General features: G+C 45.5%; 1 protein-coding gene across 4 annotated transcripts in view; it reads right to left on the minus strand.

Annotated features, from left to right (window-relative positions):
* Positions 1–27882, minus strand: part of LOC147623085 (U1 snRNP-associated protein usp106-like) — a 68234-nt gene that overhangs the window by 26462 nt on the left and 13890 nt on the right. For all 4 annotated transcript variants that reach the window (XM_086821135.1, XM_086821137.1, XM_086821139.1 and 1 more), the window contains exons 4-6: positions 8428–8491; positions 8060–8139; positions 7633–7783 (exon numbers count right to left, since the gene is read on the minus strand). In XM_086821135.1, coding sequence (XP_086677261.1) covers positions 7633–7783; positions 8060–8139; positions 8428–8491 — 295 coding nt within the window. The remainder of the gene's footprint in view (positions 1–7632; positions 7784–8059; positions 8140–8427; positions 8492–27882) is intronic.

Here is a 27882-nt window from a genome sequence, read left to right on the forward strand (position 1 = left end):
GGCCGTTCTAGAAACGGCAGATCCCTTCTCGCAACGGCAACGCCCGTTCCGACTACAACACCACGTCAACAGCCGTTCCATACCGTTCCGGCGTTCCTTGTGCATAGGAAACGCCCTTTTGCCGTTCCAAACCATTGGGACAGCGCTTCATGTTACTATGATTCAAAGCATTTGGCAAAGAAAGGCATCAAACATCAATACTACACACAACATACATACCACAGCAGAATGGTGTGGCAGAAAGAAAGAAAGAAGAATCATTAATGGAGATGGCTAGATGTATGGTCAAAGGTAAGGGCCTACCTCACAAGTTTTTGATGGAGGCTATTTTGTGTGCAGCAGATGTTTTGGACATGTGCCTTACCAAACCTTTGATGACCATTACTGCATTTGAGGCCTGGTATAACAGAAAGCCTAAGGCTGACTACCTCATGACTTTTGGTTGCCTTGCGTATGCTCATGTGCCTGCACACCTAAGAGGCAAATTGGATGACAAGGCAATTAAATGGGCTACAGTATTGGTAGCAAAAGAAACCATCTCTACAATCCATGCAATCAAAGGATCTTTGAAAGTAGAGATGTTGTATTTGCTGAAAATTCAGCACAACCACTGGCTGAATTTAGTAGACATTTCCAAAATTGCTCACAGGATCTGTTTAAGGGCCTACTCTCATTGGGCATAGATGTTAGAGCAGACCAGCCACTAGAAATGCCTAATGGACAGCTTGTAGGTACTGAAAATCAACCCATTGCAGATCATTACATAGAGGAAGCAGTTCATGAAGACTGGACACCTTTGGAAGAGGCTAGAACAGTGCTTTGTTGGCTGGTGTACTTTGCAAGAGAGAAGACTCTCAACTCCTCTTCATAGCAAGACACAAACTGGTTCCAGAAAAGCTAGAGAACGTGCAGATGTGGCCTGCATGAGTAGTCTTCATGACACAGATGAGCCTTCACTCCTGTTAGGTCCTGTTCACACATAGATACAGACAGGATGGACACACATATGAAGACTCCAAATACCCAACAATACATACTCATGTCATGAGGCTCTCTTGCATCATACATGCTCAATTTAAGCCTTGGCTCTACGGGGGTAGAATAGGCTTACAATCCTGAGAGCCAACTTATGCAGGAGCTTCTGTAAGTACTTGGATTGAAGCATCATAATGCTATCATTTGTTTGCACAAACAATATGCCCCAATGGTCGTGCAAGAGACCTACATGTGACATCTCAATTGAGGTCTTTAATTCAGCTTTGAAAGCTGAAATTGCATTCTCACTGTTCCCAGTCAGTAGCATGTCATCCACGTGAAGTATGAGCACAAGTAAAACCCCATGAACCTCTTTTGCCATAGAGGATGCTCTCAATTCAATTGTTTCTGAAGCCCTGGCTGGCCAAATTTTTAGTGTATCTTCTCATACCAAGCTCTGGAAGCTTGTTTGAGACCATAAAGAGCTTGGCCTTCTTGGCCAGGCACCATAAAACCAATGGGTTATGTCCAATGCATCTTCCGTCCATGATGGGTAGCCAAAGCAACAACACATGTGATAGCGAACAACCGTGAATTAGGTGCAAAAGTCGCATTGTAATCTATGCCCTTCTATTGGGCATAGCCTTTGGCAACACGTCTAGGCTTGTTCCTGTCAATGCTATCATTAGACTTTCTCTTGACTTTATAAACACACTTTGTACCAATTGGCTTCTTGCCATGAGGCAAGTCCACTAGTGCTATTTTTCTAGATGTCATTGATATCCTGTTGCCTGGCTTGTTGCCAGTAATCATCCTCTTGAGCCTCCCCCTTATATCTAGATAAGATAAGTGTGACGTGTGACATGTGTCATGTGTGTGTTTGTGAGTGTGATTTGTTCGGGTCAAAAGATAAGGTTCTAAACCTACAAAAAGGCATTGTACTTGGTGATTAAGATATCAATCAATCAAAATCATTGAGTCGTATAAATCATCTCTAACTAAAAGCTTTTGTTTCTCTCTAGCTCTCTCTCTCTCTCCTCTCTCTCTTACTCCTTTGCAACAATGGACAACTTTGGACCCCCTTAGCCTTGCCTGAGATGCAGCTAATCCTAGACTAACAAATGGTATCAAAACCATGGTCATCCACCATCATGCTCCGTTTTCATCTCTGAGATTTCAGGCATTGAGCCTTGCGTTTTTTCCTTCTGCCAAGAGAGGCCAAGTTGTGATGCTGCATTTTTACAAACCTTATGTTTTCCGCTTAGAAGAAATCTAAGTGTTTTGCCTTGGCTCCGCTCCACAGTGAACCTCCGCTGACGACGCCACCCTATTTGCCCCCTTCTGCCAAACTCGTCGCCACCTAGAGGCAGAGCTAGTAGCCACAAAGCACCAGAGCCGGCACCTCCCTCTCCTCCACTCCGTCTGCCGGTTCGAGTGGGGAGGGCTCTGCCTCCACCAGCCAGCTGGACCTTGCTGCTTGTCAACTTCCCACCGCCGGTTTTTTTTGTTTGCGTTGTTTGGCTTTGTCGTGCCCGCCGTTTGGCCCCAGATATCATGGATGACCTCATCCATTCCCTCAGTTCCTCTGCCCTGGCCACCATCATGCCAAAAAGAATTTCAATAATCAGTACTGTAAGCACCATCACAAAGCAAATGTTAAGTAAGCATCCCACACTTGACCATCAAGTGTCAGCATCTTGGAAATGAACCGCAAAAGGATCTTCATCGACGTTGAGAGGGGGATTCTTCCTCAATTTTTAGTTTCTATTTTGGTTTTGAGTCAAGGGTACTATGCTTGTGTGTGCATGATGAATCGGCTCCTACGCAACATGTGATGGGGTTAGAAGGTAGTGCCTTTCTTTAGTGTTGGGTCTAACCTCCTTTGCTTCGAAGGGGGGATTGTTGGGTATTCGGAGTCTTCATATGTGTGTCCATCCCGCTTGAACCTGTGTGTGAACAGCCCCTAAAAAGGTTGTGTGTGTATGTGTAAACTTATTCATATGTATGTGTGTGTGAAAACCCACTTAGGTGTGAGCACCCCCTTATTATGGAAAAGGTAAGTGTGACATGTGTCATGTGTCAATTTGTGAGTATGATTTTTCTAGGTCAAAAGATAAGGTTCTAAAAGGCATTGAACTTGGTGATAAACATATCAATCAATCAAAATCATTGATTCCTGCAAATCATCTCTAACTAAGAGCTTTTATTTCTCTCTCGTTCTTACTCCTTTGTAGAAATGGACACCTTCAATCCCCCTTAGCCTTGCCTGAGTTGTAGCTAACCCTAGACTAACATGTATAGCCAAGCACCTTGCCTAATCTGTAGCTAACCCTAGACTAACATGTATAGCCACGCAGTTAGCTCTCTCATATATTTGTGCAACACGAGACCAAATATTCACTTTGGTGTTTCCCAGGCCAACAAATTTATGCAAAGTCCAAGTATTAAGCATTCGCAATAAGTTAAGCTTATCTTCCGCTATCTTCAGGGCACCCTAGACCTTGGCTTGTTTTATCCCGGGGAGCAGCTTGCAATTATATGCTTATAGTTGTTCATACTGGGATGGAGACTATGACACCTGGCAATCCACTAGTGGAAACTAATTTTTTCTTGGCTACTCATGCATATCTTGGTTGAGTAAGAAACAACCCACTATTGCCACATCCACCTATGAGGCTGAGTACAGGGCAGCCTTCACGGCGGCTACGGTAGATTGTGTATGGCTACAAAGTTACTTCAAATCTTCGTGAGTGTTAGAAAACACCTATATATCATCATAAGGCCAGATGAATCTGAACTTATGAAACATTTTAAAAGAAAGAAGAGAATCACTCAAACAAATCAAAAATAGGAAAGCTTACTACAGAACACCCGAGAAGAAATAATAATAATAATAATACTAATAACCTGCAAAACTCGACAAATACATAACTAAATCACACACACACAAATTCTTTATTGAACCACAACAAAAGAATTTCTAACAAACAAGCTAAACAAATTTTGAATGACTAATTAGTAACGACAAAACAAACTTTAAATGACTAATTCACTAAAACAAAACAAGCAAAGACATGAATACAAAAAGTGCGAACTTTACCTCAAAGATTGTCCAATCATGAAGCATAAGATCGTCAACTCCATCATGCATAGCATGGACTAGGTGCTACAAGATCCCTACTCACGTCATCAATGCCCAAGAGTAGGTGCAGGTTTACCTATAAAAAATTTGTCCTAACCAAGGGGACACAATTTTTATACAGAGACCAACGAGCTAAGTTTCTATCACTTCTCCAGAAGTGAAGGGAAGACTCAACCATGATGAACTAGACTAGCAAAACAATCGCTTCCCTAGTAAAGCAATGATTAAGCAAGACTAGAAGCAATGATAAATAATAACTAAAGCTAAAATGATCTAGACAAAAAATGGCTTTTAAGCTCCCCATCTTTGTGAAACTTATTACTTATAATCTTAAACATTCCAAAAGCAAAAACATCAAAGATATATCTCCTTTGATTCAAAAAACAACGAACTTTGCTTTAAACCTTCTTAAAGCAATAATCCTTTTACACAAGCAAATTGATAAGTTGGCAAGCTTGAGTAATAAAAGCAAACTTGTTAGAAAACACCCACTACCATACTCACTGACAGCCAAAATGCTATGGCCATGGCACACAATCTAGTTTTCCATGCACGTACAAAGCACATTGAGATACATTTATCACTATGACAGGATCTGTTAACCAAGGCATTGCCTCAAGAAAAGTTTGAAGCTTTCCACAAAGCTTTATTTAGGCTTACTCTCCTACAGAGAATGATCAGCATTCTTGTCCAGGTTCACATTACCACTATAGGGGGGATTTGAGGGCATATGCTTATATGTAGTTCTGCATGTGAACAGGCACTAACTCTAGGAGTACTTTTGTCCTACAGGTTTTTCCCCTTGGACATTTGGTGTGAAAGGACACCTAGACTAGGTTTATTATAATCACTTGTACTTGTCACTTATCATATTTATTGCGTGAATATACGTGTAAGTACCTCTCTCTCTCTCTCTCATTCGATTTGCTTCTTGTGTGTGTGAGCGAGCTTCCATTGCCCCACAAACCCTAACACTAGGTTCCTTTGAACCATCACCAATGAATCTCTTGATCAAGCATCCCCTTAACCAACACTTCCTAATTAAGTGTGACTCCTAAGAGCATCCTCCTGTACAAGTTTGGGTAGAACTGCCTCCTGCTAAGAGCACTCCCAAAAAAACCACTAGCTGCTTGTGAATCTCCGCACATGGACCACCAACCCGAGTTTACCATACCTCACACCTGCCTGCCAATCAATGAATTAAACGAAAACACAAGACTCCTCAAAACTGTTGCATCAACCCCATATCCACCAGCACCTCTAGGCACCTACATTCTCAGACCAACATCTCCCTGCCTGTTAGCCACCAATGCTTGGTCCTCCCTATGGACCTCTCCCTATGAACATACTCTAAATGGTACACCTTGCAAAACAACAAATAATAAACTCCGGCCATAGTGTGATCAGCTATTGACATGTCTGTATCCGGTGAAGCATCATCCACCAATAGGTTTCCTGTGGTAAAGCCACATCCACTAGCATTGTCACCTGTGGTGCCATCCCTGCTAAAGAAATGACCTCTGCTGAAGACTCACAAGCCAACTCCGCTGACAGCTGTGAATAATCCTCCCCAAGTAGCTTTGCCAAAAGCGAGACCTGGTAATGCCTGTGTCTTAGCAATCAGCATTTGCAAGGCTTCTTGTATGCTGTCCATATAATTAGCCTAGACCTCCTGCAATCAACACTCACATTCTAAAACAGTCATCTGTTGTGCCCATGACAAGGCCAATGTCACTCCTCACTAAAATTGGTCTTACCCGTGGTAATCTGAACAATTCTTGGTTAATGACAACCTGCACTCGAATGCTGCTATTGAAGCTCTCTCGAGGCAGCTTATGGCTACTCTCACGACGCCCCAGCCAGCTATAGTCATCTGCTCTCATGACACCTCTCCAAACTATAATCATAACGATGCCAGCACCAATCCAGACTGTAATCATGGTGAGAACAGCTCCCATGACAAAAATCAAAAGAATCCTCATGACAAGAATCTTCCCTCATGTTGGTTGTCGTGTCGACACTAATGTCAAACTTTTGGTGTGGTGCTCCAGCCAGTCCCGCAAACCGAAACACACTACTATTTGGTCGAATAAACAAACCACAGCAGCCAAAATCTGCTTCTCTGAAGCCACGAGGAAAAGGAATTGCAGCAACTGGTGATCAGCAGATAGCCAAACTGACTCTTCCCCAGACCCTGCTATGCTTCCCTGATGTCTAAGGGTTGCTACCTAATCACATAGACAACATGCACGGGATAGTGGGAAATCTTTTTGATAAAAAGTGGCCAATTACCTACAATCTAACTCTCCTCAAACCTGACTTGTGCACTCTTCGTTCTAAGGGCTCTACCCTAACAGGCAATGAACACAAATGTAAGACTACTAGTGCAATACAAGTGGGAACAGAAATGACAACTAGCAGAGTCCAACACACAAGCATTCACAAGAATCCTACTCGATTACTAGTATTAATGTACAATAAAAAGAAATAAAGCTGAATGTTCTTGCTGTACCAAAGTCAACCAAAAGATGATCTCTCTAGATCTCAGCCCTAACACTGCTGTTAAATGCCTGTGCTCAGCCCAATGATGTCTACATAACTGATTCCACCTCCTCCTTGCCTTGAGTCAAACGCTTCTTTGCTAAAAATATGTGAGATAATAAAATAAGACCCAAAACTCCCTATTTGTAGGTTAACATCAAGTAGCCAGGGGCACCTAACTATTGCAACCTTCCAGTAGGCCACATGGTCCCCCCCAGTCTGGCTATGCTTGCAACAGCTTGAAAAGCTAAACCCTAGGATATGAAGTTAGATGCATCACATTTACCTGCGATCACTGTCCTGAGCAGGATAGATTCTTGAGCTCTCAAAGCAAACTGCTTGATGCACAGCAGATGCAACTTACTTTGTAGAATCAACAACTCCTGCTGTCTCTTCTAATGGCTGCCCAAATCCAGGATAATCCACTCTATAAAACTGCCCAACGGGCCTTCATGGCCACTTTATTCATAATTGTGTGTATACAAGGGTGAAACTTTCAGAAGCCTGCTGCATTGCTCACAAAATTTTACCACCAATTCTCTTATCCCATAGCATAGACGGCACGTCATGGCATCCTGTGTTAATAGACTCAGAGAAATTTATTAAGGCATTCCCAACTTCCAAGGGTATTCGCATTGTGATGTATTATCAACATTTCAAGTACCGTCAGTTTTGGGTTAAACTCAACAAATTCAGCCACGACAAAGCGAGCATTTTCAAGAGTGGTCAGTTTTTTCTCAAAATCATTTCAGCACAAGAGTCAAGTCTAAATTGCTCAAACAACTAAAGTTAATTCAATTACGCAAATGCACCACTCCACACAAAACCAATAAGCATAAACCAGCCTGCCTCATCACGAACAAAGAATATCAAAGGAATCTACAGGTCTCTTGATACATCCAAAATACATACCCAAGTTTGGTTAGCAAAGTGCACTTCCATGCCATTGCAAGAGTACTAAGAATGGAGCTTACCAAGTTCTTCAGCCTTCTTCAACTTTTCCTGGATCATCTCTTGTGTGCGTGCATCAGGTGGTAATGGCAAGGGTGCTAAAGATGGCATTGGTGGAAGAGGTTGGGGCATCAAAGCTCGATCTTTGTTAAAAGCATCTAGCAGAGACATTGCCTATCCAAAACACCAGTTTGAGGGTTCAACTAGAGGTCCCAGAACCATAAGGGTAATTAAAACTTGTTTAATAGACTAAGCTTATCAACCCCACGGCAAAACACTGACTTCCACGATAAACTATAGTTTTGATAACCTTAAGCACACTTGAACCTTGTTAAAAGGATAAGTTTATCCAACCCCTGCTTCGGGGTTAAACTATAGGTTCGATAACCCTAAGAATAATCAAACCTTGCTCACTAGAGTAAGTTTATCCCACCCCAAGCCAAAATATACCTGGCGATCTGCCCGTTTGGCTCTAAGCTCCTCGACTTGCTCCATTATTCTAATCTTATCATCAGTCCTTCCTTCCAAATCTACAAAAAGCCAACAAAAAAAACAAGATGCTTAGTGAACCTAATCATAGTTAACAAGTCATTTGATGAAATAAGCCAGTAATGAGCCCACAGGCACGTAGGCTAGCACTGAAGGCTATAAGTTCCAAGGAAAGAACCCAGGCCACAACCCTCCCTAGGCCGCCACCATGAGTGAACTATACTTATATGTACATTACTCTCTCTTTAAAAAAAACAATAGTGAGAAATAGCTCAAGACCATATAGTTTCATGCAATAACTTCACATGGACCATCAAAAGAATGCACACCTAGGTACTCTGCTTCTTTCAGTTTCTCCCTGATTTGCCTGCTGTATTCTGCTGCCTCCGGAGACTGCAACAAAATGCCCTTTACGTCAAAACAAAATGCACAAACCATTTTTTCACAAAATAGTATTGGTCGAACACTCATGCCTATGTGCTATGGTTTAAGTGGAGAGAGAGAGAGAGAGACCAGCAGAGTCAAACACAGCACGCACCAAGTCCTAAAATTATTGTTCTATATTATGTACAAGAAGAAAGTATTGTTGGTCTGCATATATGATGTTGGCCAGGTCAGAGGACAGCCCACAACCAGTACGGCAATGGCCAACTACCACATGGCAGACACGGCTATCAAAGACCTGCCCACCTGCCTGCGCATCAGCACAGCTGTTATCCACCACAATGCACAATATGGCCTGGCTGCTGTCCACATGTACCTACACATGAGATGTATCACATTCTCCACCATTTGCATTGCAGCTGTCTTCGTCTGCATGGTGTCCACATTAAGTGCTCTTTCACAAAAAGAAAAGATCCAAGAAAAACTCATCCCAAGGTACCCAAGATCCCGAACACTAGGAGACCACTTCGAATTCAGTGCGAACGCTCATATTCCGACCTCGCTGCATCAGCACAAAGACCGGTAAAGAAACCTGCAGATTACCAACTTCGCATGATCCAACACTTTCTGGTTGTCACCATCCATGAAGAAACACTCCAGGCCATTAAGTATCCTCAGTATCCTCTGGTAGCCTACAGGATGAATATTTGAGAGAATGTCCTAGCAAAACTCTGCTATCCACACTGCGGACACTAATGCATCGACCCAGATGGATCACAATACGTGCGTGTACCAACTCCAATGCACCCGCAAGACCAAGAACAAAGCCCTCGAAGAGCTGAACCATATCTGCATCCATCAGTACTCCCTGGCACCTGTATGTCTAGACCACCATCTCTGTGTGGAACATACCCCAAGTAATGCCTCCTTTGATACACCGAAGCAAAAACTCCGTCTGTTGTTGGTACAATCTCCAAGACATTTGTACACTAAAAAGACGCACCCACTCGTATATCCTCCCAAGGTGAAGACAGATTGGCGATATCTCCTCCATGACATCAGACGTTAATGATACTCCACCCAATGCAAACAAAAGGTGAGAAGAGTCTTTATGTACTAGCCTAGATGTTGGTCATGACCACTCCTGGCTAGTTCAGGTGTGAACCCAGCCTACTCACGGGCACTTTTTCCCTGTGACTGGACACAGGTTTTTTCCCTGTGTGAACACACTTATGTGTGTTGGGCACTTTGCCCTAGACCTTTTAGTACTCACTTGTACTTTCATTTCATATCATTATTGAGTACATCTTTTCCAGCACTCTCACGTTTCTCTGGGCTTGAGGTTGTGTGTGTGTGTGTGTGTGTGTGTGTGTGTGTGTGTGTGTGTGTGTACAGGCTAGCTTCCCTCCTAACCAACATTGGTATCAGAGCCTGGTTAGGGTTTGTTAGAAGTCATCTCCTGTCTAGATATATACACCAGGGCCTTTGTTGTGGGTGTGCCCGCCCTTATGAGGTGTTTTATCATTTTTCCCCACTCTCCGTATTTTTCCCCTATTTTTTCCCATTTTTCTGAGGCTTGGGAGGGCTGCCAGGTGATGCCAGGAGCACTCTGAAGCTGGCCGACTGGATTTACATCAGTCGTGGGCTATCAGAGTGCTGGCCGACTTGTTCTGTCTAGGCGGAGGCATCTGTAGCTGGCCGACTGCTATTTTCAGCAGTCGTGGACATATTCCTCAGTCGTGGGCTTTCTTGATGCTGGCCGACTGCCCTCTAGGGGAGTATATATAGGTCCTCAGCCCCCATGCCTTATTTGTATCATTATTCGGGATCTTCTTGTGTATATAGAGCAGAGTTACACGCCTACATCTGTCTCTCTCTTGTGCTGTTTTTCTGCCTGCGTTTTTTGCTTTTGCTCTTGTGTTCCCAGGCTTGGTCATCATCTCCGCTGCATATTCTGGCATGGTATCAGAGCCTAGGTTCTAGATAGGTCTTGGGATTTGTGTGAGCAAGAGGGGGGCTGTTTTGTGGCTGATTGGTGGACTGTTCTGGACTGTTCGGGAAGAGGAGAAGCAAGAGGAAGGCGGGCTGATTTGCTGGACAGCCACTTGCAGGTATCAGTTCTTCTTTGTTCCCACCCACCCACCCTTTTCAGAGTACATCCCCGCTATGGCAGATCTGTTTGAGATGGCCGAGAGACATGTGAAGATCCCGACACTCCCCACGTTTCCGATGGACCGTCAGTTGGACGGGAGCAACTACGGCATATGGAAGGTGATGATGGAATCCGTTTTGGAGTCCTACGATCTCGCCGATTTCGTCGTTGTTGGTGTTCCACGGCCGGAAGTAGAGGAAGGGGAGTTACCGTCAACCCGAAAGGACCGGGAGGCCCAGACGCAGATGTGGGATCGCGTCAACGCCAGGGTCCGTTCGTTTATTTTCCTCAACTGCACACCGCAGGTAATCAATCATGTCAAGCACATGACGCTGGCCAGAGGTATATGGCAGCATTTGGCCTCACTTTACAACAGGGTATCGCCCATGAAGAGGATTTCCTTGGAAGTACAGATGCGGGTTATGAGCTCTGCAAAGTCGTCGACGATGCGGGAGCATATTAACAAGCTGCAGGCTCTTCAGCAGGAAGTTCTCCATGCTGGGAAGGAGATATCGTCAGAGGACATGGCCATAACGTTGCTGTCACATTTGCCCTCTTCGTACTCAGCATTTTACTCGTCGTTGATTACCAGTGGCAGGCTCAGCACCATCACGTGGGAGGAGCTTGTGCCCATGGTCCTGGACTAGGAGGAACGATTCACGAACCCTCCTCAGGGTGGAGGTTCGGAGGCCTTTACTGGCCAACGGTCGAAAGGCCGTAACTCGGGCAAAGGGAAGGCTTCATCGGAGAAGTCTTCTGAGAAGAAGTCCGACGCTGACCGCGAGAAATTGAAGGCAGAGAGGACCTGTAATGATTGTGGCGAGAAAGGCCACTACTGGAGGCAATGTCCCAAGCGGAAGACCAAGAAGGGTGAAGACTCCTCAGCAGCAATCATGAAGACTCCGGCTTTTGTGCACCTGGAGGTGATGGACACCGATGTTTCATTTTCTTCAGGCAGGGAGGAGATTGGAGGATTCTCCGCAACGGATACTCGGGAGTGGATTCTCGATAGTGGTGCTTCCAGGCACATGACTCCTTCCCGTTCCGGTTTACAGGATCTCTGCAGGCTTTCTGGTCATATTCTTACTGGGGATACGTCCACTATCCCAGTTCACAGTGAGGGCAGGATGGAGATAGTTCCCGATGGCAGAGGGGGGAAGCATTCCTCCCAGGTGTTGTATGTTCCGGCACTTGGTTTTCATCTGTTGTCAGTGCATCAGGTTTGCAAGACTGGCGTACGGGTGGAGTTTGATGAGCATTTTGTTGCTCTCCGGGACAAAGCAACAGGCCAAGTGGTTTGGGAAGGTGGAGTGGAGAATGGAGTCTACAGGCTTTCAGCACTCTCTCTCCCAGGTCCTCAGGATTGTGATGAGTGGCAGTGTGGTAATGGCTACTCAGGTGTGGATACGCTGCAGGAGCGGGCTTTCCGAGACCAGGTGGTGGATAGCTTGCCAGTAGATGGCAGCAGTTGGCAGGAACTTTCCAGTACTGAGGTTGGTAGTTCTTGTGTTCGTGAGTCAGAGGAAGCTGAACAGGTCACTTATGCTCTGATGTCTCGTCGTGTTCGGGACATAGAACTTCCAGTAGTTAAGGATGTTCTTTCCACGGGGACCTTTCGGAAAGCCAGGCAGGTGGCAGGTGCTTACGTGCAGAAGGAGGTGGTTTCTCCAGGCTTTGTGGTTCCGGATTCAGAGGGGGTTGTTGACAGGTTTCATCAGGTTTCCAGGACTTGTTTGTGCACCGTAACAGGTGTTGATCCTTGTGAGCAGTGTGATGTCTCTGTGACTCAGAAGCTGTATGGTTCATTGATCTGGTTAATGGACACCGGATTGGACGGGAGCTTCCTGATGAGGCAATTGAGCTCTTGGTTGCAGATGTCTCTTTGGGAGGCAGGTGATGCCAGGAGCACTCTGAAGCTGGCCGACTGGATTTACATCAGTCGTGGGCTATCAGAGTGCTGGCCGACTTGTTCTGTCTAGGCGGAGGCATCTGTAGCTGGCCGATTGCTATTTTCAGCAGTCGTGGACATATTCCTCAGTCGTGGGCTTTCCTAATGCTGGCCGACTGCCCTCTAGGGGAGTATATATAGGTCCTCAGCCCCCATGCCTTATTTGTATCATTATTCGGGATCTTCTTGTGTATATAGAGCAGAGTTACACGCCTACATCTGTCTCTCTCTTGTGCTGTTTTTCTGCCTGCGTTTTTTGCTTTTGCTCTTGTGTTCCCAGGCTTGGTCATCATCTCCGCTGCATATTCTGACAGGGTTAGCCTTTAGGGTTACACCCTTTTGCTCCCAAACATTAGGGTTAGGAGCTTGCCCCTTGCTGCAGCCTATTGCTCACTTTACACACCACACTCTCTCTTATTATTATTTTTTAAAAAAACAATCGTGTGCTTCTCTCCCTTGCTGTTCCCGACCTGTACCGCCCGACTGTTGATGTGCACCGTCCCATACATTGCTGTGCGCTGTCCGTACGTTGTGCTATGCGCCGCCCTGTACCTACGCCGCCGTAGCCGCCCTGCATCGCCTGCAACAACAACGCCCAACACTGCTTGCAACAGCAGCCGCCTGCGCGCCAGATCTGACGACAGATCTGCGCCTGCGTGCCGTCAACGCCATCGCCGCCTTCGCCTGCGCCGCCATACGACGCTACGCCGCCCTGCCTCAGATCTACACCGCCGTCGCTCAGATCTACGCCGCCTACACAGATCTGCGCCGCCCTCTGTGTGCGCCGCCGTCGCCGTTGTTCGCCACCTGTCAGATCTACGAAGCTGACCTGTGCTTGCGCCACCGTCGTGCTGCCCGTCTCGAAGCTCCCAGATCTGCGCCGCCTCATGCCCGTACTACTGTGTGCCGACTATACCTCATGCCCGTATTGAGGCCTGCCTTGTTGAAGCCGCTGCAAGCTCAGTAACTTTCTTACTGATTTTTTCTGTAATTTTTTAAAAAATTCAGAAATTGCTAAAATTAGCAAATTTGTTGCATTATTTTTGGGGCTTTTCACCATTGAGCCTGCAATTGCAACATTGGCACACATTGGCATTGATTTCAGCAGATTTGGTGCATAATTGCACTAGAAATTTGGGGATTTTGCAGAAATTGACTCGATTTTGCAAAAATTGACACTATTTTGCAGAAATTGGCACTACTTGCAGGCAACTTTGGGTATTGCAAGCACATTTGGTTGGCATTGGAGCATTTCCCCCAATTTTTGGGTATTGCAGGCACATTTGGTTGGCATTGGGACATTTCCCCCAATTTTGGGACATTGCAGCACTTGGTACAGGTGACAATCGCATTAGCAGATTTACAGGTGCAGATCCGGTTCAGATGTGGTCTTATTGGTTGCCTAGAAATTAGGGCTTTTCTACATTGAGCCCATTTTTGGAGCATTCGACCAATTTACATTTGATCTGCCAGGATTTGAGCACTTGCAGCTCTTACAGGTGTCAGCTGATTGTGTTTTTCACAGCACATGTATACATGTGTGGTTTGCTGCAGTATATGTATGCCATTGTGGACACTTTGACAAATTTGCATCATCGTGCAGTACACTTGCAGTTTTGGGACATGCATATGTATTTCTCCTAGTGGGAGTTCCCTTTCAGTCCATTGGTTATCCTGCTATTTATCTCCCGCATTCTTACAGTTTTGCTGGACATTGCATACTCGTGGTGACTTGAGACAGATTTGTTGTCCTATCATGGCCAACAGTAATAATGACCTCTTTGGAATGCTATCTCAAGAGGACAAGCTCAATGGGGACAACTACCCTATGTGGGCTTATATGATGCATCATGTTTTGGTTGCCAAAAATGTATGGTTGTATGTGGATGGCATTAAGGAGCGTCCTCTTGCACCTGCTCCAGCGGAAGGTGAATTGATTCCCGCTCATCCTCCTGCAGGTCCACCTCCTCGTCTTCCTCCTACTCAGCAGCAACGTACTTGGGATGCTAGGGATGCTCAGGCCCATGCATTGATTGCTCTCTCGTGCCGCAGGCATATCATTCCACACATTCGATCTTGCAGCACTGCAAAGGGTGCTTGGGATACCTTGGCGTCGCAATGAGGCTCGTGTAGCTTACCTTCGGGGGCAAGCTTGAGACTCACTGCATGCTTGAAGGTGACTCTATCGATCAGTACCTTACGCATGTGAAGGACCTACGAGAGCAGCTCGTTAACATTAATGAGGTTTTGACAGATAGCTATCTTGTTCAGACAGTTTTGCGCTTGCCTGACTCTTATCAGACATTTGGCACCACTTTGCGGTTGTTGGCTCGCAATGCACCTAATGCGGTCACTTTTGACAACCTTGTGACTCTCTTGCTCGGTGAAGAGCAATCTCGTTCCAACAGGAACAACATGATGTCTGTTGAGTCAACAATGGCTACTCCTTTTCGTGGGAATAGATCTGGGTTTAAACCTAGCCCATCGAATCCTCCCAAGACACAGGACAAGCCTGAAAAGAAAAAGCGCCGTAACTATTGTAGGAAAACAGGGCACACCATAGAGGAATGCAGGAAGCGTATTGAGAGTGAAATGCAGCAGGATTGCTTCTACAATGTTGACATTGTCATTTTCTCACATGTGATGTTTATTGGGAGTGCCTTCTACACACTTGGCCAGTGTTGACTTGCTCTCATGGTTTTGACATGTCACATGTATATTATTCATTGTGGGATTATGCATCTTTACACTTGCCATACATGCCTTGTTGGTCATGTCCACTCCCGGCTAGTTCAGGTGTGAACCCAGCTTACTCACGGGCACTTTTTCCCTGTGACTGGACACAGGTTTTTTCCCCGTGTGAACACACTTATGTGTGTTGGGCACTTTGCCCTAGGCCTTTTAGTACTCACTTGTACTTTCATTTCGTATCATTATTGAGTAAATCTTTTCCAACACTCACGTTTCTCTGTGCTTGAGGTTGTGTGTGTGTGTGCGCGCGCGCGCGCTAGCTTCCCTCCTACCCAACACTAGAAACTAAAACAACCGCCACTGAAGCCAAAGACTCTCCACCTAGAGGCTAGTACAGACGGCAACTGTGAAGACTCCCCCTCAAAGACATGGTGTAATACCACTGGTTAGGTGTGAACATTCCTGAGCACCATCTCGTGAACAACAAACTCTTTGCGGGCCTTTTTCTCCCCACGGGAGAAGCAAGATTATCCATATACAAATGCCATAACACAGCCCAACACAAGGCTACCAAGCCGGAACATAGGCTGTAGAAATGCTGAGCCAACAATATAATCCATATACCTCCGTGTGGATACTGATTCTTCCCCAAAAACCACGGGTCTTCATGCAATAGAGCTAGTGTCATGTGCACAGTGTGTATCTACCGTGTGCTACACCCACACAAGACTAGTTTCGAGGCTTGGGGAAGCTTGGAATTAGGCAAGCTGATTGACGAGCTGAGTTAGGGATATACTAACGGGCGGGCACCCAAGTATGGACGGGCGAGCGCCCAAGTGTGGACGCCCAATGACCGGCCAAGAGCCTATAAAAGGGTGGCCAAGGTTAGTTATTGGGATATAGAGATGTCTCGCGAGTTTGTGAGATCTCTATGGTCTTGGAGCCTGGATCTAGTGTAGACGTGCACCTGCTTTGAGCAGCCGAGGCCGGCAGCAGTCTCGAGGCCCGCGAGGGCAGCTTCGTGGTGGTATGGGACGTCGCGAGGAGGAGATTGGTCGGTACATCAACATAGTTAGCTCAGCTCGTGGCTCGGTGGGGACAGCCAAGACTGTGGGCTCGCCCACGGCTGTCATGGTTGGGAGGTGAGTCAGGCCTGCACCCCCTTGCTTGTTTGTTTGTTCGTTTGTTTGCAGGATTCGAGTTTTGAACCAAGACCGATCACGAGGAGATCTGTGGGGATTTGACAATGGTATCAGAGCATACCTCGTGAACGAGCAAGTCGGTAGGTAGAGAAGAAGAGGTCGAAGAAAGGTATGTGTTAAAAAGCTTGCTGTTTTTTCTGTGCATACTGCAGTTTTCAGTTTCAGTATGTGTTTTTCTTCATCAAAGAAACCCATGTTGATGGGAGATGGTAGGTTTAGAAGGGTCGTTGCTTTGCATGAAGAAGAGGCCTGAATCGGTTGTGCAGTCGCATGTACTGTAGAGAGAGAAAAAAGAAAAAAAAGCACGTTGCTTTTCGTTGAATGTTTGAGAGAGAGATCGGTTGTGAGAAGAGGCGCTGTAGGCTGGCGTGTTTGTGAGCTGACGGGTGTTGCTGGCGTTGGGCTACAGTCGGCTGAAGGCACCTTAGGCCTACCAAGCCGGGCGGCCAGGCAGCCAAGCCATGTAGGCGCCCAGGCTAGGCACGGCGGATTGGTGCCCACGCCAGGCCGGCGCCCAGGCCAGGCAAGGCGGGCTGATGCCCAGGCCACGCACAGCAGGCCGGCACCCAGACCACGCACAGCAGGCCAGCGTCCAGGCCACGTTTACACAGGCCAACGCTCGCAGATCCGACGGTTCAGGTGGCCATGGTGACGTCCGCAGACAGCCAACCGGCAACGGCCAATCCAAGAGGGAAGCGAAAAAAAAAAACAAGGAAAGCACTCATTTATTTTTGGGCTTTCGTTTTTTTTTTAGTTTAAATTTTTTTATAAAACATCCCCTCTCCAAGGTTTAAAAGTGTTTATTTTTTTTTAAGAACTTAGAATATATATATCCATATATATATATATATATATTCATAAAAAAACAAAAACAAAAAAACAAACACGAAAGCAAAGCAAAAGCTAAGCCTAGCTTTTGGAGATTTTTAGCTTTTGGGCAACCTTTATAAACCCCCTCTAGTGGGCTTCTTGCCACACATCTCACAAGTTTCAAGCTCTCAAGCTCTCAAGTTCACTTGCACTTTTGTTGTGCAAAGATCGAATTTTCTCTCCACGTAAACTCTTCACGATGTCGACCCAAGAATCAAAGTTGGAGCCCCTTGTGGAACGCGAAGGCTTGCCGGCTACGGAAGGTACCGATGCCGATCTTTTTGACGATTTTGTGTCAAAATCAGATTTCCAAGAGTTCAAAGTAGCTCTCGAAGCTTCTTCGACGGAACGTCAGGCATAAATCGCAGCCCAGATGCAAGTTTTGCAGAACTCCGTCGCTCTATTGACCACTACCCTCTCTACTTTCTCGGGTATGGATACCTTGGCTTCAGCTTTAGGCCCCAATATTACTCCGAAATCATTCGGGGGCGAGCAAAAGCAGTGAACCAAGGAGATCGTGGACACGTGGCAAGTTCACTTTCAGTTTCATCCATATGATGATGGAAAGAGGATCCAGTTAGCAGCACGTTTCCTGTCCGGCAAAGGTTTGCTTTGGTGGAAGGAACTCAACCCTAAGCCAACGACTTAGGCACAATCTGAAGACGTCTTCAAGAAAGAATTCCTCAAGAAAGAGGATGACTATGATGTTGTTGCCCCGTTTTCAGCTTTGACCATGACCTCGCAGCACCTCACTTATGAGGTCTACCTCTAGAAGTTTCGTGACTTACATTGAAAGCTAATAGGCATCGTTCACCGAGAGAGTTCTCTGAAGGAACGATGGTGTATTTGCAAGTTCCGAAAGATTTCGAGACTTTACGGACAGGTAGATCTCCGAAATTATCCCCTAGATACTGTGGACCATTTCGTGTTACATGACGGATTGTATTTTGTTGCATATGAATTGGATTTGCCTTCTCATGTGAAAGTTCATCCTGTATTTCATGTCAGTAGACTTAAGAAAGTACTGGGTGGAGCAGATCAGTTAGTTACTCCTCAAGAAATTATAGATGTCGAGGACATGACATTTGTTCCGCATGAACCTGAAAAGATTGTTGGATTTCGTGAACGAAGATTGCGTAATACGCTTATCACGAAATACAAGATCAACTTGAAGGATCGTGTTGAGGAGGACGCTACATGGGAGACATTGACTACTCTTCAGAGAGATTACCCTAGCTTTTTAGTGAGCTTAGGAGTGAGCTCTTAGAGGAAGGGGAGTATGTCATGTGCACAGTGTGTATCTACCGTGTGCTACATGCACGCAAGACTAGTTTCGAGGCTTGGGGAAGCTTGAAATTAGGCAGGCTGATTGACGAGCTGAGTTAGGGATATACTAACGGGCAGGCACCCAAGTATACGGACGGACGCCCAAGTGTGGACGCCCAATGACCGACCAAGAGGCTATAAAAGGGTGGCCAAGGTTAGTTATTGGGATATAGAGATGTCTCGAGAGCTCTATGGTCTTGGATCTAGTGCAGACGTGCACCTGCTTTGAGCAACCGAGGCCGGCAGCAGTAGTCTCGAGGCCCGCGAGGACAGCTTTGTCGGTATGGGACGTCGCGAGGAGGAGATTGGTCGGTACGTCAACCTAGTTAGCTCAGCTCGTGGCTCGGTGGGGACAGCCAAGACTGTGGGCTCGCCCACGGCTATCATGGTTGGGAGGTGAATCAGGCCTGCACCCCCTTGCTTGTTTGTTTGTTCGTTTGTTTGCAGGATTCGAGTTTCGAACCAAGACCGATCACGAGGAGATCCGTGGGGATTTGACAGCTAGTGCAGCAAGTACAACTCTCCATTCAACCGGTACAAGTACAATGGCTGGTACAATAGTTACAATGGCTAGTACAACAAGAACAATGACTGGTACAGCAAGTACAACAAGTACAAGGATTGGTACAACCAATACAATGGCTGGTACAACAAGTACAAGGACTAGAAATCATAATAAATGATTAAATACCCTTGCCTTCAGTATTTCTTCACGATGGAAGCCTCCAAAACAGTCCCCAACAGTCGGTATTCTTCATGGGCAGCCTTCAAGAGAGAGAGAGAGAGAGAGTAGCCATCATTAGGGCAGCCTATAACGGTGGTAGAGGCTAGTGTGCAGCAAGAGAGCCTCTATTAATGAAGAGAGAGGGATCCAATTTATAGATTTGGGGCTCCCATGAGTGAAAATGGAAAGAGAAGGCTATGGTGACAAGTGGAGAGCCATAGAATAGCTGAAGTGACAAGTGTGAGGCCACTTGTCTCACTTTGATCCACTTTCTGACAAGTGTGAGGCCACTTGTCTCACTTTGATCCACTTTTTTGCCACATATCCCAATCTAAGAGATGGGTTCTCCCATAATATTTAACTAGAAATATCCCAACTAGTAGACATTTTGTCATAGGCACTTTGCCAACTCTTGGTATCTGCTCAATTCCAGATGTAATGACACGAACAGAATCTCCATCGGAGTCGGGCCAAAAATAGCAACGCTCCTAAAGTTTAGGAGTTTGGTCCTTTGTATTCCAAGATAATCCCCCATTCCCAAAGCTTGTACTTTCCAAATATTTTGGAGTCCACCAGACCCCTTTCATACTAGGAAATGTCCAGGCTGGTGACATCCTTCCCAGCTTCTTAAAAGTTATCCGCAACTTTAAGCTTGAAGCCATATACCCAAGATATAATCATGTCCCATCAAGTGGGCGAGACGAGATAGTCTCAAAAATCCAATATAACGGAAGAATCCATGTCCCAAAGAAATGGGTGAGACTAAATAAGTCTCCATAATACCAATATCAAAAGCATGTCCCAAAATAAATGGGCGAGAATTCCATGGAAGATATGCTAGACATAGGCACAAGAGCCAATTGTGTTTCAATCACCAATATCAATGAGATAATCATATGCCAATGAAAATCACCAACCAGGTGCTAAGACACTTAAATAAGTGTCATGCACAAGAAACTAGTGCCTCGCACAGAAACATGTGCTATGCACACAAACTAGTGCCATTCAAGAGCACAAACCATGGTGACAGAAAAGCTAGTTCTCCATAGTTCTGGCAATCCTTTCTTCCAATCCCAACAGTTCCATGTTCTCCCATACAATCCCAACTCTGATCAACAAGCATGGTGTAGAAACAATGAAACACTCACTCCACAATCGCAACACGAATCCACGTGTATGGTGCAGTGTTCATTGAATTGCCCTCTCACAATCCCAACATGAATCCACATGCATGGTGAGATGAACATTGAACCTCTTGGCCTCTGTATAGGAAGAAAGTGATTCTAATATGGCTTAAAAAATAAATAAATCCATGTCCCAAATAAATGGGCGAGACAAAACAGTCCCATAAGTCCAGATATCATAATCCATGTCCCAAGTAAATGGACGAGACAAATCAGTCCCATAAGTCCAGATATCATAATCCATGTCCCAAGTAGATGGGCGAGACAAATCAGTCCCATAAGTCCAGATATCATAATCCATGTCCCAAGTAAATGGACGAGACAAAATAAGTCTCCTGCCAACAAGGCATCGGTCCACATGACCCTTGGCATAGACATAAGTCCCGTGCCAACCAGGCGTCATGTCCACTTTACCACTTGCACTCCGTGTTGGTACTCTGACCACACACCTTGGATGAGAGGTGGGCTCAAGTAACAAGATAAAACAATCACTCGCAGGCATACATAGCCTGGTGTTACATAAGCATTTTTGCTACACATAGTTTATAGGCATTTCGGCCACCAATAGTTTGTAGGCATTTCGGCTACCAACTCACACTACCCTCTCAAGTGCCCATGTTCCCTTCCACCTGCTCTCTATTGTTCCACCCAAATATGGTAGAAACAATCTCTAAGAGAGCATGTAGGACAAGAGAACACTACACACAAAATGTTGTGCTCGACACTACCCTCTGAAGTGCCCATGTTCCCTTCCATCTGCTCTCTATTGTTCCACCCACATGATAGAAACAATCTTCAAGAGAGCACGTAGGACAAGAGAACACTACACAGGGTATATGAACCATGAGTTTCATAAGTCCAATACATCCCAAATAAAGGGAGCCAAAAAGAATAATCCATAAACCAGAGGATAGATCCAAATCCCTAGAAAAGAAGTCCAGGAATCCATAGACCTGTATACCATAATCCTTGTATACCATAACTCTTACCACATACTCCGTGCTAACCACAAGAGTAGAGGTGGAGTTTATCCATAAAAGCATCATATCCATGAGATATTCAAAGATTTCTTCTCTATAAACTCGGACAGATTCGTCCATAGAAATTGCTTGGGAAGCCCAATATCTATATAAATCTCGTCAAAGAAATCTCCATAGATATAATCCATCCCAATAAAGGGAGCCATAAACAATGTTTCCCTGAAACCATCTCAAGGCAAACAACAATACCTTTCTCCTTGCATGGCTATACAAGGATTAGTGAACATCAAAAATACTTCATAGTAAATAGCAAAAGCACCAACTTTGCAAACTCAAAGTAGACTTAGCTTTTCTTTGCCAAGTTGATCATGAAGCCATAAGAAATATCTCCTCACCATATCCTTAAGATATCCCGAGATATATCTCCATATAGATTGCATGTAAGCTTGATAATATAATCCACAATATCCATATGGAAAGAGTGCTAAACGTGTGCACATAAAGCCAACTCCACACTTCCAAGATAAAATTTTGTGAATTCATAAATCCTTAGACTAACAAGCTGTCTATTGCTCACGCTCTTGCTTCATAAGCTATGAAGCGGCTGGCCATGCTTAACAGCAATGATGGTAAGTGTGGTCCCTACTTGAGATCTTTTCTCTTCCTTATTGATAGAAGGAAGCCTCCGCTTCCAAGAAAGCCTATGCTCTGATACCAATGTAACTCACGGGTGCCCAAGGGACTAGGGCCTTTGACACACTTATTGATACCATCAATGCATATTAAAACATTTAAACATGGCCACAACCTTAACACATATCCATCATCACTTTGCATGAAACATAAAAGCTGGACAAAACATCCACAAATGCTGAAAATGGAGCTTGCACATGTGACACCGCATAGAGGCCGGAATGGGCCGACCCCCCCCCCTTGGAGTATTTTATTACCCAAGGAGAATAATATCATGTACAAGCTTTGCGGGCCTTACTCTCCCCACGGTAGACGCCGGATTATCCATATACAAATGCCATAACACAACCCAACACGAGCTACCAAGCCGGAACACAGGCTGTAGAAATGCCGAGCCAACAACATAATCCATATACCTCCGTGTGGGTACTGATTCTTCCCCAAAAACCACGGGTCTTCATGCAATAGAGCTCGTACAGCAAGTACAACTCTCCATTCAACCGGTACAAGTACAATGGCTGGTACAACAAGTACAATGGTTGGTACAACCGGTACACTAGCTGGTACAGCAAGTACAGTGGTTGGTATAACAAGTACGAAAGCTGGTACAACAAGAACAATGACAGTACAATAGGTACAAGTACAAGGACTGATACAGCTAGTACAGTGGCTGGTATAACAGGTACAAGGACTGGTACAACAAGTACAATGGCTAGAAATCATAATAAATAATTAAATACCCTTGCCTTCAGTATTTCTTCACGATGGAAGCCTCCAAAACAGTCCCCAACAGCCGGTATTCTTCATGAGCAGCCTTCAAGAGAGAGAGAAAGAGAGTAGCCATCATTAGGGCAGCCTGTAACAGTGGTAGAGGCTAGTGTGCAGCAAGAGAGCCTCTATTAATAAAGAAAGAGGGCTCCAATTTATAGATTTGGGGCTCCCATGAGTGAAAATGGAAAGAGAAGGCTATGATGACAAGTGGAGAGCCACACAATAGCTGGAGTGACAAGTGTGAGGCCACTTGTCTCACTTTGATCCACTTTCTTGCCACATGTCCCAATCTAAGAGATGGGTTTTCCCATAATCTTTACCTCTAAAAATATCCCAACTAGTAGACATTTTGTCATAGGCACTTTGCCAACTCTTGGTATATGCTCAATTCCAGATGTAATGACGCGAACAGAATCTCCATCGCAGTCCGGGCCAAAAATAGCAACGCTCCTAAAGTTTAGGAGTTTGGTCCTTTGTATTCCAAGATAATCCCCCATTCCCAAAGCTTGTACTTTCCAAATATTTAGATATCTTGGAGTCCACCAGACCCCTTTCATACTGGGAAATGTCCAGGCTGGTGACACTCAGTGTGCTCTCTCTTTATATTATGTGGCTTCTTGCTGTAAACTCTGTTTGTATTTGAAGTGTTTCTCCTCTAGACCGGATCTTATCGGTTACAGTGGTATTAGAGCTCAGCTTCTCTAGTTGACTAGGAAAGAGCTAAGATCTTGGAAGGACCGAGATATTGTTATACTTTTCTTAGACATCTATCTCAAGACTAGAACAACTTTATTGAAGCAGTCATGCATAAAGAGCATGAGCGGTAGACAGCTTGGTCTAAGGATTTATGGATTCACATAATTTATCCTCAAAATATGGAATTGGATTTATGTGCCCCTGTTGAACACTCTTTTCATATGGATATTGTGGATTATAAATCAAGCCTACAAGCAAGCTATATGGAGATATATCATTTATTTGGGACATGATTACCTCCTTTCTATGGTTGTCGTTGGATACTACAGATCCGCAGTGGATTTGCTACATTTGACGAATACGGTGGTGGTAAAAGACTTACACAGTCGTGGACAACTGCTTGTAAGACGGAGGGGATGTCGCTGGTCCCTTCACCAACTTTGATCAATGTTTTGGGGAAAAACCAGAAGCACCAAGGTGAGAACGGGGATTTTCCACACAAGGGGTTAGGCTGAAGGATTCAAGGCTTGGGAGGCCTGAAAGATGGTCTCAAAGCATGAGCATCATGGGATTTTAATCATTTATGTGACTTATAAGGTTTATGAGTCAATGTGTTCAGACATCATTAAAATTTAGCCGCACATTTTATTGTTTGGGCATGGAGTCATGGACAAACGAGGGCACCTATGGTTGAGGGCCAAATCTGACATACAAAACTTGGGCAGGAAGTTTGAAGATGCTAAAAGTGACTTCCCCAAGCATTTTTAGCTGGCTAACTTGCTTTTTTAGCCATATTTTTAGGGTGGCCAACTCTATCCAAAGGGAGGCCTCGGCTGAATCGAAAAAAGGCACGAAGGGGACAGCTCCTTTCGGGATCTCTGAAACCGGCCTCTGGTAGAAACCAAAGTGCGGTAGACTAGCAGTCACCCTTCCACTTGTAGTCCAGATATAAAAACAAATTTAATTGGAGCTAGAGTGCCCCAAATCTGAAATGAAAACGACACCTGTTGGCCCCAAAGCTTGGCGCCCCTTTCGGTATTTCTTTATTCAAATTCAAAAAGATGTAAAGCTGAGTACAACAAAACCAGCCAGGAGATTACACCTGTATGTCCAATCTGGTAGCCCACAATACCTCTTAGCATAGAGGATTCTCACACAGATTTGTGTCCCACAAAAGCAACACTCTGTGTTTCCCTCTGATCAGCCAAGACTATTCAACAAGGCAACCTTGAGCACACATCTGGCATATCCCAAGTACATGGTTTCACAATTCAGCATAAACATACATCCACTGTCCAATCTCTGTTTCCACCCTTTCAATCTGTCATACCCCTCCTCTCACAAGGGGCCAGATAGCACAACTCTGCAGCAGACATAAGCCAATGGAAAGAAAGATAGATGGACGAGTTCAGAGCTTACCAAATCAGCACGTGGTTCTGCACTCGAGAAGCCAATCGTACCAGTCTGTACTTGCCTTCTTGCAACCACTTATCTGATGTACCAAATAAACTCTGGGAAAGCTTTGCCTGCAGCTGGAGATGCACTGCTCCCTACTGTTCAGGTCTGAACAGATCTGCAACCAGTTGTACCTGCCCGTACAGGTTAGTAGAACCCTACTGTACCTGTCTGTACAATTTCTACAGGCGCCTGTACGGTTTCTACAGGCGCCTGTACTGTACTGGTCAGTACCAAACAGCAGCCGCCTGCTGACTGTATCTGTCAACGCAGCCTGCACCTGTCCTGTCCAGCGCCGCCTGCACCTATCCTGCGGCCGTACAACTGCACCAGCGGCCGTACAACTGCCACGTGGACTGTACCTGCAGCTGTACCTGCTTGCGCTGCCAGAAACTGCAACTGCAGCCGCCTGCAACAGCCAGCAACAGAGTAACAGCTGCCTGACCTGCTGCAACCGTACACAATACCTGCTGTCCGTACAGAGCTGTACGGCCTGGTTGTACGGCCTGGTCTTCAAAAACTCCAGCAAAAACAGCAACCAAACAGTCGACAGTCTTCTTCTCTTTTCCACGCTTGAGAACTTGCACGTAGGTTGCACGCCTCCCAAAAAGCAAGAGAGAGAGAGATGAGAGAGACGTGTAACTCCAAAAGTGGAGTGGCCTCTCTCCAAAATTGTCCTAGGACCCAACTTTAATAAATATTAAAGTTCCCTAGAGGCCACTTAGGCCTAGGGACAACCCATGAATAAAACATTAAAATATTAATGTTCTTGTTCCCCCCTTCACACCTGGAGATGTCCACACATCATTCTCTCTGTCCGGGCACCCCAAATGTGAATCATTTAATATTTTTGCTCAGCAACCACCATGCCCACACTTGTGCTGTTCCTTTTCACAGGGTCACGACATACCCCCCTCTTGAAAAATGGCAAGCGTCCTCGATTGCATTCTAGTGATACAACAAAACATCCAAAGTGAAATATACAATATGGCAAGATCAGCGTCCCAATCTCTCTAAGCCATGCACATGTAACATCATTCACTGCAAACCAATGGCGTAGTAGTAGTCCAAGTTGTATACCACTGTGAACCATACACAACCACAACATCCAATGTGACTAGTACACATATATCATAGAAGTCCCATAAACAGATGTACTGTCAGCCATCAGTACCTTCGGGTGAGACAAAAACTGCACCAAGTGACCTCTAGATGTCATCTGAGCCTCTCTGTATCAAGGGAGTGGAGGTGCTACCCCCCTCTTGAGCATCAGGTAATGCTCCAGACCCATGCTCTGCTGAACCTGAATGAGCCACAACAAGAGTCGGCTCCAACTCAAAGGCATTGAGATAAAGCTGCAAAACCTGAGGTGAATCTGTTAAGTCACCTTTCTCCATCCACTTCGCATCCATCGGTGAATAGTTCTTGAACTTCACAAGATAGCGACGGGAAACTTTACCTCATACCTTTCTTTCCTTATGTGCCAGTATCTGCTCTGGAATAAGAACCTCATCAAGTTCTTCAACTTCCGGCTAAGCCTCATCTGATACATCAGGAGACTCACGTGAAAAGCATTGTGAATCCTCCAGTGATCTGGTAGCTTCAAGCGATAGACCACCTCACCAATCTTTTCCAATACCTGAAAAGGCCCATAATAACGCATGCTCAACTTAGGGAATAAGCGCTCTTTACCCTTCATCTTCTTGAGTCTAGCCTTTTCAAAGCGCAAAAGAACCCAATCACCCAATGCAAACTCTAATGCACGTCTGTGACGGTCTGCGGCTTTCTTTTGCTTCTGCTGAGTTTTCTAGAGTGCCAACTTAACTCTCCGATGAGCTTCATCCATATTTTCCACATACTGATCAGCCTCAAAGTGTTGGGGTAAAGGCGTCATGCCCACCCTTATAGTGTGTACAAGCCCATAAGTTATAGTACATAGTACACTTAGTACTTTTAATGTACTAAGTGCACTATGTGTACTAGTGCAATATACATGTGTGATAGGGGAGTCACACACTCATGCCTCATGAGTTGACTTATCCCCACAACTCTCTCTCTCTCTCTCTCCCTTGCTTCTCTGTGTATGTCTCCCATGAATGAACTCTAACTCTAACCCTAACTGGTATCAGAGCTTAGTTATCCCTCCCTCTTCCCTCTTCTCCTTGATAGCAGGCGTTGGCGCTCAGCAGCCAGTTGATGCAAGAGAGTCTCTCTGATCATCGACTGTGAGAGATCAACTGCTGGTCGCCCTTGTGCAACACTGGTTACGTGGAGCTTTTCGTGGGCAGCAAAAAGAGTCAAGTGCCGTGCGTGACAGGCTCCGTTTCAGTCGGTAGCTGCAGCTTGTTCCGGAGCCTAAGAAGGACACGTGCATCGCTTCCCTGTAGCGCCGTGTAACGCTGGCCACAAGGCGGATAGAGCAGTCGACTGCAAGTCGTCAGCTTGGCGCTAGGCGAAACAGGTGAACACACAAGGCCGCCGTGGTTCTTGTTTTGGCTGCACCCGTCGAGACTCTTGACTTTTCGCCATAACATACACACGCGTTTCGCTTGAGCGCCACCGCCAGCTTAAGCTGGCCACTCTTCGCGGCAGTACAAGCCGGCTACCAGGCGCCGGCGTAAGGGGGGCTCGAGAGAAGGTGACGTGGACAAGGGCTGCCCAGCATACGCGTATCAGCTGCAGCACAGCAGGCGCTTCTCCATCAACGC

The sequence above is a fragment of the Cibotium barometz genome, chromosome 27 (assembly GCF_041138505.1).
Source record: "Cibotium barometz isolate CiBa-2024 chromosome 27, ASM4113850v1, whole genome shotgun sequence".
NCBI lineage: Eukaryota > Viridiplantae > Streptophyta > Polypodiopsida > Cyatheales > Cibotiaceae > Cibotium > Cibotium barometz.